General features: G+C 41.8%; 1 protein-coding gene across 8 annotated transcripts in view; it reads right to left on the bottom strand.

The window, feature by feature from the left end:
* Nucleotides 1–16,176, bottom strand: part of VRK1 (VRK serine/threonine kinase 1) — a 62,046-nt gene that overhangs the window by 20,948 nt on the left and 24,922 nt on the right. For all 8 annotated transcript variants that reach the window (XM_016159854.2, XM_016159851.2, XM_036239105.1 and 5 more), the window contains exons 2-7: nt 15,416–15,580; nt 14,360–14,415; nt 6,863–6,932; nt 5,873–5,960; nt 1,109–1,217; nt 898–990 (exon numbers count right to left, since the gene is read on the bottom strand). In XM_016159854.2, the coding sequence (XP_016015340.2) occupies nt 898–990; nt 1,109–1,217; nt 5,873–5,960; nt 6,863–6,932; nt 14,360–14,415; nt 15,416–15,575 (576 nt within the window). In that variant the 5' untranslated portion in view covers nt 15,576–15,580. The remainder of the gene's footprint in view (nt 1–897; nt 991–1,108; nt 1,218–5,872; nt 5,961–6,862; nt 6,933–14,359; nt 14,416–15,415; nt 15,581–16,176) is intronic.

The raw sequence follows: 16,176 nt of genomic DNA, 5'->3' as shown, positions 1-16,176 counted from the left end.
GCCTTTACGGCCGCCTCAGTGGAGGTGGAGGAGGGGAAGCAGACGCACGAGATCACAGAAAGAGAAGCCCAGGGAGAAGGAAAAACTAAGCAAGAGGAAGTTGAATGTGGGTTTGAGGAAAAGCAAAATGAAGCATGGACTATCGACACAGACACGTTTATTCTGTTTAAGTGTCCTTTCCTCATACAAGATCGAGTGAGAAGTGGGACGCGGAGGGAGTAAGTGCCGTCTCGCACCCGTGCGTGTCAACCGAACCTCGCTTAGGAGAATCATGGAGCCAGCTACGAGAAAGTTGTACAGATCCCTTTACATTACCTAAACCAACCCAAGTAAAGGTAAAATAACATTAGCTTTTCTCCTTTCCTTAAAAAGTAAAAACTACAAAGCAAATGTAATAAACTAAAAAAAATGCAGATTTGAATTCCACACCCTAAATGTGCACAAATTTAGACAGCTAAGATATTTCTATAAACCAATTGATTTGAATAATCAACATGTTAAAGACCAAATTTTCCAAGTAACAGAACACTTTCATTTGATGGATTTCTTGAACAAAGGAAATAAAAAAAATGACAAAGCAGACAGGCAAACATAATTCATTGGTGCACTATATAATTTTAAGCTTCCACCCCCAAATAGCTATTTGAAATTCATTTTGTATCACAGGCACTTCTTCTGAATATTATTTAGGGCAAAATAGCCAACTTGATAAAGTGCCAAACAAATCCCATCAAAAATGTAGAATGTTAACTAGATAAAAGTGTCAAGAAGAAATATTATTATTACCCTATCTACTTCAAAAAGTAAAACTTCTGCATGGGTTCGAAAGTTCAAAGGAACCATATATGTTTTCAAACAACAGGTTTTAAGTGGTAGAAATTAAAGTTATAAAACTACCTGGTCAGGATTCTTGCAGCTCAGAAGAAGGTTTGAAGCCTTGATGTCTCCGTGCACGTACTCGTGCTCGTGAATGTACTCCAGAATATCCAGCTATGAAAGCAGCACACAGGACGAGTTAGTGCAGTGCCCGACGCCGACCAGCAGAGGACCGAGCGCCAACACGACTAGCTCTACGGGATTGAAAACAAGAAGCATGTAGCTCACATACAATTCTTAGGCTGAGCTGCAAGACAGTTTTCCGAGAAAACCTTTTGGCATTTGCTTCATATATTTTCTGCAGGTCACTCCCAAAGCGATCCATTATCATAAACCTGTAACTAAAGGCAAACGAGAAAAGTCAATGAGCAAAATATAACTCAGGAAAATCTACTTTGCAATGAGTACTTTTCTTTCAAAGTAGCTTTTCAAGGCAATGTTTAGGAAGAAAGAAAAGGCAAGAAAGACAAACGTGTGAAACAATTTCTTCTAACTAGAATTCTCAAGAGCTGAGAGCGCTTTCCTGGGGCCTCCTGGCCTTGGCCAGTACAGGAGACAATATTCCAGTAAGTAACGCCCACAGAGAGACTCCAACGGATTCTCTCACAGTAAAATAGAACAATCTGAGTTAGACTGATATCAGTGTTCTTTCTCATAGCTAATTTATGCTTCTGGATATTATCTTCCTATGACCACTTTTCTCTATTTTTAATGCACGTTTTAGCATAGCAGTATTACACACCATTCTGTTAAAATCAAGATTGTCAAGAGATGCTGTCACAATAGCTGCATTTAATAAAATCGCTGAAACGGTGTTAAAGGACTAAATATGAAATACTCAACGGATAAGACTTGGGGAAGAGGAAATACTCTGGAAAAATGTGAAGATCTTTGGTTTTGCCACAAATCAAATATGTCACCTAAGTCACATCACATCACTTCTTCAGGGCCCAGTCTCCATGGCAGGGATGAGAGAGGAGGCGGGGCTCACGCTCCCTCAGGACTTTCCTGGCACTCTGACTCAAAGGTTCAGCGTGGCCTGAGAAGCATCACCCAGCTGTGGTGACCCGGCTCGCCTTCTGCGGTGAGGACCACGTCAATCTTTACCAAGTTTCCTGGGTTCTGACTTGTCTAGTTAAATCACCCAAGAAATTGAGACCACACTCAAAATGCATCATGACGAGAAGCACTCTGCCCTCCAGTAAGTGGCAGAGCCACACTCCTGACCACTACACATGTCCGCAGGACACGAGAATCCCACTTACAAGTTTCTAAGATAAAAATACAATGACAAGTTCAACAGGGAAGGAAGAACTAACATAAAAGACCACATGCCAAACAAAGGATTCAGAATTCTATCCATTTTTGAGCTGGGAGAGAATTAGAGATCATCCCGTCTGAACATCTTTAAATAAGTAATTAATGTCTATGGAAGGAAAGTGACTTGTCCGAAGCCACACACAATTAGGGGCACACATGCTCATCCACAATCTCCCAGCACCCGGACCTCTGAGGTAACAGAAGAGACGGCTCTGACGGCCTGATTTCCTTCGTAACAAGGAGTTTTCAAATATCAAAGGATGAGACCAAGGACACGTGTAGGTGTCTGTATTTTACAAATGAGTGATGTGAGAGTGTGATTATTATAAAAATGTACATGAATAACAAAAGTACCACCTGTGTTGACAGTCGGAAAAAAGGCTAAAATAAACTGTTCAATTCAACGTGAGACCTGTTAACACATCCCACAAGGAGGTCGTGGTTTACACTCACAGGCCACAGCACTGCGACAGCCCCTTAACCGCCCCACCATTTCTAAACACACATCGACTGGAGCGTGATTCTGTGGCTGCACCTAAGTTTTTACCACGTTCCTCTGGGAAGGCATTTCTACCACTGAATAGTAAAATCAGAGTTATTCCCAAGTAACTCCCCTAAAGCAAAACCATCGAGGTACAAAGCGCCCTCCCAAAAACGTGGGTGAAACAATGCAAACAGGAAAACGTGATTCAATAGAAATAATTTTATAATGGCAGCAGGTAACATTTTTACGATCCTGACACTGTTCTCAGCACTATATACATATAAATTCAAATGAGTTGCAGGGGAAAGTAAGGCTCTCTGGCGGCTGGGTGGGGCTAGAAGAACAATCTTACTTTCTAGGTCTTTATTTCTGTAAGAACTCGAATGATTATTTTTAAGAGCGTCAACCTAAAAAGCAAATCAATACCTTGGAAGTGATTTCAGAAAGAGGAACTTGCGGCAACTTCTCGCTATGGAACCGACAGGCTGAGAGGCAAGGTGGCCAGCAGCACATGGTATGTTAAAGGTAAACTCAGCGAGCCTGGTTCCGGGTCCCTGACTCCGCAGCCCCCTCTAGTCCCCACGATGGAAGTTCTCCCACTGCGCTCCTGTCAGTCAGCGCACAGAGTCCACCTTCCATCCCCACCACCTCTGCAGACCCTGGTCACTTCCCGGGAGACACACACACACACACGCACACGCACACGCACTCACGCGCACGCGCGTCCCGTTTAAGTGGCTGTTTTATCACAAAACGGGATAAGACTGTATAAGGTAAAACGGGCTATGACAGTGTTGGCCACTTTAAGAAAAGGTGCCATTCCCAAACCAAAGGAAGGAAGAGAGAAAGGGAAGAAGAAAGGAAGAAAAGGAGGAGGGAGGAAGAAAGGAGGGAAGGCAGAGAGGGGAAAGGAAGAGAAGGAGGGAGGGAGGAAGGAAAATAACAATGATGCCTGCAACTAACATTTACTGAACACGTACTATGCGCCGGAAAATCCCCCTTACGATTTACACGTTTTCATTTCATCTTCACGAGGACTCCAAAAAGCAAGCAATTATCCCCATCTTACAGGTGATGAAATATGGAAAACTAACTAAACGTAACTACCCCGGAACCACGCCTGATGGAGCCGAGTGTAATCTAGTTCAGTGTTATTGTGATATCTTTGTTGTTTAAAAAAAGTTTATCCCAAAATTCTGGAAGGAGGAGAAAACCTCTGTTATGCTAACTTTAAAATGCTCCAGTCCCCCCGCCACACTTCTCTTCCAATCATTTGATAAGGCGCTGTTTCTGAGGGGTACGACCGCTGCGCCCTGGAGTGCCACCGAATGCTATCTGCTTTCCAGCAAGTCATCTGCGAGGGCGCTTCCTGCCCAAGCCCCCTCTCCGCAGGCTCCAATTCAGCACGCGCACCACGTGAACCAGTGCTCGAACGCCACCTGCACCGTCCTGTCGCCGCTCCTGGTTCAAGAGCTTCTGGCCATCAACACGCAGGTTCCAAACCGCTCTTTCCTCCCTGGGTCTTGGAGATCCGCCTCAGTCTCCTCCAAGCGCACCTCCTTCTCTCCTTCACGCACGTGCCCTCGCTTGCTGATGACAGGTGGCGGAGAGGCGCACGCGGCCCGAGGCCTGCCCTGCGTCCGCGTTCCTCTGCCATCTGAGACGCCACCCCCCCCCCTCGGTGATTCTCCAAACCAGGAGCTGTTCACACTCCAGGGATGACAGACCCCTCTGAGAGCGAAAGCTAACGTGCAGTCTACACATTTACCGAGAGCTTCACTTTTAATCACTCTCATTGAGCAGCTGTTACTTCATTTCACAGATGAGAAAAACAAGGCGAAAAAGGAATCACTCACCCAGGCACACGTCTTCAGGGGCTAAATGCAGACGGACCAGGCAGTCTGGCTCTGGAAGCCTGGCTCTTAAATGCCTTCCTCAGTCCTTGATCTGTACTATTTCTCCAGGAGATTTCATAAAATATAGACCCTTGTTCCAGCAAAACGCATGATGCTGCGCATCACTTCCGGGAGTCCCCACTCTCCTTGCGGGACACAGGGCCAGGGCCCAGGCGGCGGCCCACCCACCCAGCGCCCACGCCTCTCCGCTCTCTAACCACCCACCCAGCACCCACCCCTCTCCCCTCTCTAACCGCGCCAGTTCCGCTCCCGCACTCCGTCCTCCTCCACGCAGCCAACACGTGCCCGTGCCGACCGCCGTGACCGCACCGCCCTGGCCAGTGACTGGTTTCAGAATGAACTCCAATCAAACCCTGACTGAGAAACAGGACAGAGGTCAGTCGGCCACGAGACGCCAGGCCAAGAGATCCTCGCCAGGACAGTGACGCCCACCAGAAGCCTTCTTCTCCTGGGAGGTACCGCGTGCATGAGAAGCCACCAACGAGGGCAGCCACCTCCAGGCCACGCAGCCTGGGGTTGACAGAGAACACAGCTGAGACGAGGAGGACAAAGGGCAAGGTAAAGGGACCTGGGCCCTTGCTAGTTACCTGCGAGCTGAAGCAAAGTCTTCCCTTATTTGCTGGTGAAAGCATTCAAATCCCACAAATTCCAAACTTCAAAGCTCAGCGACAGCCTAACTCCACGCACTGCCACTCACATACTGAAAAGGTATCGATTATACAGCAATCTACTTAGAGGTCTTCTCCTACTCAACTACGCCGATAACATCCTCTCCATTTTCCAAACTCTGAAGACCCACACGAGTCAGAATCACACAACTTTGACGTAACTGTTCCGTCTCCCACGTGTTTCCTGCTAGTCCTCTCTCCCAGCCGGACTGAGACCTCACACAGAGCAGGATGCTGCGGAGGGCAGACGACACATCCAACAGGAAAGACCCAGCCGGAGCCGAAGGGCTCCTTTACATGAGGGATCTGGAGGTTTTGTGTGTTTGCAGGACGCATCTGGCTCTGTTCCTACTTGTCCGCCGGGCTGCAGCCCGTGGCTGCGGGTACAAGTCCCCCCAGCGAGAGGCGCTGCCGTTTCTGACACGGAGTCGCAACCTGTCCTGCGGGAAGCAGAGGGCAGTGCTAACCACTTGCTCACCTGCCACACCCTGCCCAGCCCAGAGGAGGCCCGGCAGCACCGCAGGTGCTCAGGGAGCAGCTCTTAACTAAACTGACTGCAGTGACCGCTCACAACAGGGAGGAGAGAAACAAAACAAGCATATTTTTACCTTTTTCCATTTTTATCGTGTAGACCAGACCCCCAATATTTAGGAACACCCAGGTACTTCAGTTTATGGGTACGAATCCATTTCTGAACTACAAATTAAAACAGATGCTTGTGATTTCGATTCTGTTGCAATAAATAATCTTTTAAATCATTGAGTAAAATGTGTTTATACCTATAAGATTCCACTTTTATTTATTCATAAAAAAGTAAGCAGTACATTATAACAGATAAATAAAAAGTAATTCAAAGCATTTTTATTAACCCACAATAATATTTTATCCTGCCCTAAACATTGTCTTTACAATTAAAAATCTGCAAAAAACATTCTTAAATAAATCAAACCACAGTACTGTGGTTGCAATTTATAGCCCTAATTATGTAAATGTTTACTTGCTTCCTCAGAAAGACTTTTCAATTACCCCGATCTCAAAGTTTTTTACCTCATTCTAAAGTCCCCAACTAGGAAATCAAGCTCTAGGAAAGATGAGAGGCTTCCTGGAGAGACTGCCAAGCCTCTGACCAGGAGACTCGCTGGATTCTTAAAGTGGAGAGGTGGGTAAGGGAGGGGGACAAAAAGGGCCAAGGAGGCAGAAGAGGCCCTGCTCTCCACCTGGACAGTCTGTCCCAGTTGATCAATTCGGGCACCCCCATCCCCACCCCAGGTTATGTTCTCCAGAGTTTAAAAAATACTCAAAAAGATTTGGAGATCCTTGAGCCATACTCATGGATTAGATTTCTCAACTTTTAACAACATTTCCTAAATCATAAATTGTTTATTAACTTCATTCTACATACAGATACACATGAAATCTAACATTAAATCCATTAGAAGATCAGAACTCTTTTATACAAATCCCATTTAAATGGGATGCATTTATCAAGTAAAATATAAAGAATCACAATGTAAGATCCAATGTTTTAGCCTTGTCTTAAACCAAAAACACAACGAACAGTGGTCACGTTAAAAGCAAAAATGTGTTGTAGTTCTTACTTTGCTCTGGTTTGGCAGCCCGCTGGTAGAACTTTAATTCAGTAAAAAGAGGTCCATTGTCACTGGGTTCCTTGAAAATAGGAGTTAATTAGTACTAGTAGTAGTTAAAATTACTGAGTTACTTTCAGTGAGCCTTCAATAAAAGCTAATAAATCAATTTTTCTTACCAAACAAAGGTTTCATACTTAAGTTTATACCTATATTGAAGTCAAACTCTTAGAAATATTTTCAGTATTCTCAGAATAGTCTGTAAGTCTTACATTTCTCTCCAGTTCCAATTTTATAAGTGATAAATTATATAACATTAGATGAACAGCTCAGTCTCTGCAGTTTAAGAAAAACCTTTAAACTTATTTTTATCTTTATCAAGCAAAAACCAGCAACCATGCATGTTAACCGTTTCACCAAGCAGCTACAAGGTATTTCTGAGATTTAATAAAATTTCGATACTTGATTTAACCAATTCATGGCAAAATCACACTGCCTTCCTGCTTCTCATTACAGTTGTAAACAGCTTATCAGGACTGGCAGAGACCGGACTTGCCACAGAGGGTCTGGAGCTCCGGCGGAAGCAAGTGCTGCCCGTTTCCCTGCACCCTTCCTGCCTGACACCGGCTGCCACGCGTCTCAGACTAAGGAGGCGCACAGTTCACTTCCCACGCCGCTCAGAATCAAGGGGAAGACGGAGCTCGAAAACAGTGGCTTCCCACCAATTTTACTGGACTAGTCATTTCACATATTAAGGGGCATTAACAACCAAAATTATTTGCAAAGAAGTATATACTCACAAAAAGGTACTTGTCAAACAAGAACTATCAGCCCGTTGGGAGTTGTCTTGTTAAATAAATACGAGAAGGTTGGAAAGAGCTTATAATTTCATGCACTTTTTAAAATAGTCTGATTAAAATCGGTTAGTATTTATTCAATGTTTGATATTCGGTGTTATCTTGTTTATTGAGACTTGTTTATTGAGAATTTTCAAAAAGAATTTTGTAAAGCATTGAAAACTGCAAATCAAAAAACTAACATTTTCAACTAATTTTAGAATTGCTTTTCTTTTAGGAAGTATGGGGAAATTTTTATTTTAAACAGAATGTCTGTGTAGCTGAAGTTCAAGGGTCAGTAGAATATCAGAAGTGATAAAGGAGGGCCACTACATTAACTGAGAAAATATTCGTGAAAATATAGAGTTTTCAGCCACTGGAGATGGTTTTTACGAATGCATAAAATATGTCCTTCTAAAAATTTTTTTTATTCAAGATTTCCTCACTGTCATAGAAGTTAATTTTCCTGTTTGAGGTTTAAATATAACCACTATATACACGCAGTTCTAAAATCTCAGCTGCCTGGAATTCAGAGGAGGAGTCCCAAGATGGGGTGCTTAAAGGAAAACTGAGACGCAACCTGCAGAGTACGGCAGGGCCTAGTTAGGAGCGAGCGTTCAGCAGCAAGCGGGCGACGCGTATGACAGCTGGGTCGGAACCTGACGGCAAGCGTGCCTGCGCGTCACAGGGAAGTCCACTTTTCAGCCTGGTCTTGGAAGAGGCTGGAACACTAGGGTTTGGCGTGTCAACACCGCTTAATAAGTAGAAACTAACCGATATGCTAGGGTGCGTGTGAGCACCAAACCCCTAATCTGCGGACTGGGCACCTCGATTTTTGCCGTGCCCTGTGGCTCCTTTGCTGGCAACAGTGGCAGCTCCACAGACAAGTGCACATGTTCAAACCCTGCGGCCTGAGAATAGGCGTTCGGCAGGGGTCAGGGACTCAGTGAAAAGACAGGAAGAAATGGAAATTCACAAGAAGGCATTTTGGTAAAGTCACTCTCCAAAGGCCAACTTTTAGACTAGCTCATTAATATAATTTGGGTTCAAAAGGGCTTTTCCTAAGACAAATCCTGGCTTAATATGCATCAGTATAAAATTCCAATTTATTCAGTTTCGACCTATGTCATATCAACTTTAATTTTCAAGCTTTCCTTCAGGCAATAATTTATTAAACTTATAATAATGAGAGTCAACCTATAAATCGGGCTATTATAATGAAAGCCCCACTACACTGAAGGCTCTCTGAGCTCATACCATACTTTTTCTAGTACAGCAAGATTCCATTATAACAAAATAAAGGAGCTACTTCCTTGGCATTGCACTCTAGCCAAAGCTAGCTATTTCTGCTGAAGAAATTACCTTAACTCATAACTAAAATTTTATTAACATATTTCAAATCTAAAATACTTTGCCAAAGCTGTAATAGCCAAGATTTAGAAAAGAAATCAGGACTGACATTTTAACTAGAATATCACTAAACGTTTCTTTAAGACTTTTAAGTGTCAAAATGAAGATGACAACAGAAAAAAAATTAAAATGTGATACATTTCAATGGCACCATCTAAAAGCAACTGGCTGCCATTTAAAAATGAAGCTGTATAAAGTTTCTCCTTCCTACGAAAAAATTATGATGTCTGAATTGAAAATTCAGGTCACTTCTCATAATATCAGTGAGGGGATGTAAACATCAGTCTGCAAACTTCTTTCCAGAGAACTTTGAAATACAGGTTTAATCAGTTCACAAGGAAAGTGACCGTGACATACAGAACTATTAGGACACAAGATCCACAAGCCTGACCTCCGACCCTCCAGTTCTGCTCTTAGCTCGTTGACATGACTACAAAGGCTGAGTGTAATTGAAAGAATTATTATAAAGTCTGTAAACAAAAAACCTCGAAGAGAAATTTTTCTCCTTGTATTATCCAATTTATTATTATCAATTTACCTTTTCTCTCTGCGCAGGAACTTTCTTGAAATAAAATACATAGTGTCTCTCAGTTATCTAGAGACGGAGAGCACAAGGCTGCCACCCCCGGTGTCCCAGTGCCAAGACTCCAAGGCTGCCCCATATGTCAATAAGGGGTAAGACCCTAAACAAAACCAGGCACGTTCATTCGGCGGGAAAGATATATTTAGTATTTACCTAAATACCTGTACTGAGTATGTCTTAGCTTCATTTCAAAGCCAACTGTAAAGAATTTGTGGGTTAACTATTTGGAGCCCTTTCATTCAGCAAGTATGCATAGGAGCAGCAACCAACATTTCTGACACGAAGATGGAAGCCCCACCAGATGCACGGGGTACCTGCATGCTTCCAAACAGCACGAGGACCCCAAACGAAGACAGACACGCGCACGCATGCGTGGTCCGCCGAAAGCAACCTCGGCGGCCTGCGCGCCAGGCTCCACCCCGGGCTCTCCCGGTGGCTTCACCGGACACCCGCCACCAGGGCGCACGTCCACATTCTGATTACGCTGCCCAAGCGGGGCTGGGAGCCACTGCTCACTATGCTCCTTCCTTACCAAATCTAATGTCACATTAAAAAGCAATTTGCCTCTGATTATTTCTTTCCGTTTGCTGAGGTTTTCTCCTCTAAAGATAAAATATGTGCTCATTTTATAGAAAATTTGGAAATACTTTGAGATATTTTCTTCACATACATAGTGCTTTTATAAAACGACCTCTATCCTGTAGTTTTGGATCCTGCTTTTTATTTAGTAATTAATTATGAAATTTCCCCAAAGAGTAGTACCTGTTCTCTGAAAACATGATTTTTAATAGCCCTTAATGTTTTATATGACAAATGTTCATAAATAGTTCAGATTTTAATACTGGAAAGACCTGATCCTCCCTTTATATGTTTATATTTGATGAACCATTTTAATTTTTAATATTATAAAGCTCTGAGAATAAAAGAATTATGGAATAGTAATGGACAGAATTCTGGCACAGCATCCCACAAGTGAAGGCGAATAATGAACGGGCCTCCTTTAAAAGGCTAGGCAAGTAATGGAAGTGGGTGGCATTAAAGTTAACAGGTGGTGAGAATTACGGCGAAAAAGTGTTCGAAAGAATAAAACAGGCATTTAAGGATGGCATGCAGAAAACGAAATTTAAAATAAGGTCCCTATGATATGACTCAACATCTAGTTAGGGAGATAAACACATAAAAAAAAAAACAAAATCAACTAATGACATGAGGATATTAGCATGTGAAATTATAAAATAAATGGAAACAGAATGAATGCTACAGATTAAAGGGAGTTCAGAAAAGACAGGTATCAGACAAGAAACAAGCAAATGGCAGTTACTAACCTCTTCCTTAGGAAAGAGGAAGCGATATTGTTTTGTTTACGGCATTCTTCCAGGATCACAAACTACAACATTGAAAATGTTACTGAAATATTAAATGCAAAAGAGAAATCAACTGAATATTTATCACTGTCCTAATTACAAGGAGGAGTAATATAATGGAAACAGAACCAAATTAGGAGACAGGAGAGGCAGAGTCCTGAACTAGGTTTGATAACAAATGGCTTTAAACTTAGAAATGCAAAGTAATTTGCTCCCTTAAGCAGTTAGGCGATACCTGTTATCACACACTTTTTTGCATAATGCTGTAAGTAAAAAAGGTAATAAAAGTTAAGTTACGTCGAATGACAACTAAAATACTTAAAGTTATCCATAATAAAGAGTATCATAATTCTAAACTAAAACCCAATTTAAAGCAGCTCAGTTTCCACAGAAGAAAAGAGACGTGGTTCCACACCAGTCCCATCGCTCAGGCACGGAGCTGGCACACCTGCCCCCCAAGACCTGGAAACGACTGGGCAGATGTAACCAACTGCAAAGCGGTCAGAGGTAACCATGTTTTTTGAACCTCAAGATCATGAGACATCATAAGGGGCCTTACTTTCTTCTCACAATGAAAACTTTTTAAAGATCCTAAGAAGAAACTAATCTTACCCGTATATATTAATATTTTAATTTGTTGTGTCAAAGACAAATGCAGATAATATTCTGAAATTCCATGCAAATGGCCCCATTAAACGGTAAGAATGTTCATTCTATTGATAGAGCAACAAACTGATAGTTTAAAAGAGAATGTTATTCAACAAATGAGAAGGAAGAAAATTCTAGAATCAAAGGGCATGAAGAGAAGTGAAATGGCAGAGAAACACACCACTGACAGGAAGTTCAAAGTTACCGATTTTACTTCCACTTAGGGGCAGGACGGAGTAACTGGGCCCCAATTTGTCCTCCCACTGTAAAGAAGTATAAAAATTGGACAAAATGTAGGAAATTACTGTTTTCAGACATTAAACAAAAAAAGCAGCATAGAACAGTGGCCTCTAACGCGAGGAAACAAGCAAAGCGAGCCCCGTGACAGCCCCGGCTTTCTTCACAGACGCACTGGGGTACTGTGGGGGGAAGTGGGGAGACCTAATGCAGTGCCCCAACAGCCCTGATGCCAAAACCGAACCAGGATATTAGAATTTTTTTTAATATAGAAATATTAGGAAAAAATTAAAGACCAATATCCCTCATGAACAAAGATGTCAAAATCCTTTTTACTAAGTAGTATTAGCAGGTCGATTCCAGTATCACATAAAAAGTGTAATACGCCATAACCAAGTGAAGTGTACGTTAAGAATACTAAGTTGGTTCAACACTCAAATGCCAATCAATATAATTGCCACATTAACTGAATAAAGAGAAAAGAGTCCTTTGATCTATCTCAGCGGATGCCGAAAAAGCATTAAGAAAATAGCCAAACTACAGACTGGGAGAACATATTAACAATACATATATCTGAAAAGGGACTTATAATCAGAACACCTCTCTTACTACTCAATTATGAAAAGCAAAACAATCTTGTTATCTAAAAAAAGGGGGGAAGGGTTGTCAAAAGCCTGAGGAGGTACCCCACAAAGGAAAATGTACGCGTGGCCAAAAAGCACAATGAGAAAGTGCTCAAAATCAGTCTTCAGGTAACTGTAAACCAAAACCAGGAGCCACCGCCACGCTCCCAATGCCATGGCTACATAACACACCAGGCTGGACAATCCCTGGCGCCAAAGCAGCCGAGGCACACCCAGGACGCCCAGACGTCACAGGTGCATGTGTCAAGTCGCACGGCCACTTTGGAAATCTGTCTGGTGCTTTCTTTAAAATTTAAATATATACTGCCCGCCCCTATAAGGCAGCAATTCTATTTCTAGGCATTTATCCAAAAGAATAAAAACCTCCATCCGTCAAAACACTGTAGGAGAATGTCTACAGAAGCTTTGTCGTCATGGAACCCATGCACAGGCCCACCAACAGGCAGCGGAGGCGAACTGCGCCGTGTCTGCGCCACCGAGCGGTTAAGACTGAGCAGACAGCTGGTGCGCCGTCGGCGCGGATGAGGCTCGACGACGCGGTGCTAAGCAGAAGGGTCAGAGAGGAGACAGGACAGGCAGCGGAGTGCCGTCACGTGCGGCTGTAGAACGGAAACAGCACATGCGCAGCAAGGAAAACTCGGACAAGAGGCTGCCGCCGAGGGTGAGGGAAGGGGGGTTTGAGCAGACAAGGGCACGGGGAATCTTTTTGGGGTGACGGAAATGTCCTATATTTTAATCGGGGTGGCAGTTACACGGGTATATGTACTTGTCAAAAAAGTATCCAAACTGTTTACTTAAAATCTAAGTTATTTCCTTGTAAAAATGATGCCTGAATAAAAAAATGTCAGACACAATCACAAAAATGATTTGGGTCCAAGAGTTAACTCACAGGTAATCAAATACATTCCTTTTTGAAAAGTGAGTAAAATAAAAAACAAACCAAAACGAAAACCGTGGGGTGATTCTAGTTCCAGAGTTCTGTAGCCTTTAGGGGATAAAAAGGAGGCGTGGGAGACGTGGTGGTGATTTGCCCACAAAACAGACCCGTTACCTCTTCTGTTTAACAGACGTGTTCTACACATGTATTAAAGAACTCTGAGAGCAGAGTTACAAATGTTGACAGGCAAAACAACACATAATAGACTGATAACAAAAAAAAAAAGTCGTTAAAATGTCTTTTAGTGCATCAATACATAAACTGACCTGGCTATCCAAGTATGCTTATGTCAGGTGGACGTTGTCAACTCTTACTCATTTCAAATTATTTTCAACGTTAGTATAACCAAAGAAGTTCCAAAGTGATCACAATTAAATATATAATTTACTTACTAGAGTGGAAAAGGAAGGGCAGAAAATTGGAAATAAACTAAGAGAAGAAAATTGACCAAGTAGAAGTTCAGAAACAAATGAAAGATAAAATACAACAAAATTTCATTAAAGAAGTAGTCTTACAGGATATAAATATAAAAAGCAACTCATCTACTGTAAATATAGCTGAAATAAACAGAATGAGCTGACTATTTTTGTTCCACATCTGCATACCTCTGTGCTTTCTTTCATTTTTCCCGAAATACCAGTGCCGGTCTAATTCAAAAGACAGAAGAAGGCCTTTTGAACTCAAATTATTTAAAACTATAAAGCTGTTTTTGTATCTCATTAAATATTTATGAAATATTATTACGATGTAATACCTTATGGTTTTAGTTATCAAAAAGGATGTTTTACAAAATAAATCCAGTACTACACTAAATCAACAACAAAAAAAAACAGCTCAAACATTTTCTTACCACTTTGACAACACAGGGTGCATCGCTGCCCACGGATTTTGAAGAATTCATATCAGCTGTTTGAAAAAGTGTTATATGTAATATCAGAACAAGAAACAGCATCATTATAAATAGCCTGTTACTAAGCTTTTATTAATATTTTGGTCTATATATCGATAACCCCTTAGAATAAATTTCAGTTCCCAAATATATGTTTCAGGATACCATTACAGTACATTTCATTATTTTAAGCCTTCTTTTATATTTTAACATGTCTGAAATTGGAATGCATCTTACAATGGTTGGTATCTTCAATTCGATCATCAATTAAGTATGGAAAACCCTGACTTAAAGATTTCTTTAATTCAAAAAGTATGCATGGCCTTTGATATGCTAATGTATGTTGTGAATTCCTAAGAGGATGATAACTGATGCAATTTCTTAAATTGAATAAACTAGGGAATCCTTTTAAGTAGGAACATCAGGAAGGTAAAAAAAAAAAAAAAAAAAAAAAAGAGGGAGCTAACGCTCTAGCTAAAGCTCCCTCCAAAAAGCACTAGTTTGGGGGAAAAACTCATCTAGACGCAGGATGCTAGCACTAGAACTCCAAAGTGCCTAATATGCAGTTTGTAGGTCATTCCCCTAATTCTACTATGATGACTATTAGGATTGTCTAGAAAGGAAAAGAAAATCCACAACTGTTAAAGACCTAAAAATCTCCAAATTAAACCAAAACAAAGGGAGTAAATCCTAACTGAGTAGATGTGAGGAAAGAAATATGGCTTACTTTGGGTCTCAAAAGAGATTAAGATTATACAGAATACCTTAAAAATCTAAAGCCACAGTGCTCACTAATGGCAATATTATAGATGCCCGATTCTCTTTTTCTCTTGTGACTAAATGAACCACCATCTCCCCCACTCCCCTGTCAGATGCATTTCTACCTAACCACACAGTACCAAGCTGACTGCAGATATTAGAAACGTCCTGTAAGAGCTCATAATTGAGAAATTATTTCGGTAAGAAACTACATAAATCTTTGGACTGACAATTAATTGGGAGCAGTCACACACTTACCAAGATAGATACACCCGAAGCCACCTTGGCCAATGGGCATCCCCAGTTTCCACTCCTTTTTTGACATGTCGGTGATTACCTCCCCAGCTGCAAACTGCTCGGCGAGACGTCTCTTCCCAGGGCCCTGCCTCCCGGCCTGAGCTGCTTTAACACGAGGCATTCTCACTGTAACGGCAAAGAAAGCAACATTGGACTTACAACGCCGGAAGTGCTCAAAACACTTTTCACCAAGGACAGCTTCTGTGCAACACAGATGCTGACCGAATTCCCGCTCGCGCTAAAACTTAAAGGACATCTGCTCTAATTTATAATCCCATTAGATTATCTCTTAATTTGGAGAGGAAATAATAAATAATATATGCAATTACTTTCAAGAAAACATTTAGTCTTAAGTTCCAGCAGTATAATATTATCTATGACTAAAAATGCTATTTAACAACAGACACAAAACAGAAGCGCTCTGTGAAGTTGAGGGGGAAAGTGCACCCAATTAGAATGCATACTGTACCGTAACACGATGAGTTTATAAAGGTCACACTGATGTGATAAGAGCATAGTACAGAGATTGAAAACACAAGACAATTAACACGACGGGAAAGGGAACAATTTTTCTGAACTTAAAAAAAAAATGTGAAGCTACACAATGAAAGGTCACACCACGTACATAAATCAACCCGGGATAACCACCGCTAAGACGGAGCCCAGTTAAATTACTGCACTTAACAGTAAAATACTCTTTGAGCGGCCAGAACAGAACAATG

This window comes from Rousettus aegyptiacus, unplaced genomic scaffold (genome assembly GCF_014176215.1).
Source record: "Rousettus aegyptiacus isolate mRouAeg1 unplaced genomic scaffold, mRouAeg1.p scaffold_m13_p_3, whole genome shotgun sequence".
NCBI lineage: Eukaryota > Metazoa > Chordata > Mammalia > Chiroptera > Pteropodidae > Rousettus > Rousettus aegyptiacus.
Note: the sequence above shows the minus strand (reverse complement) of the source record. Positions and strands in the feature narration are given on the sequence as shown.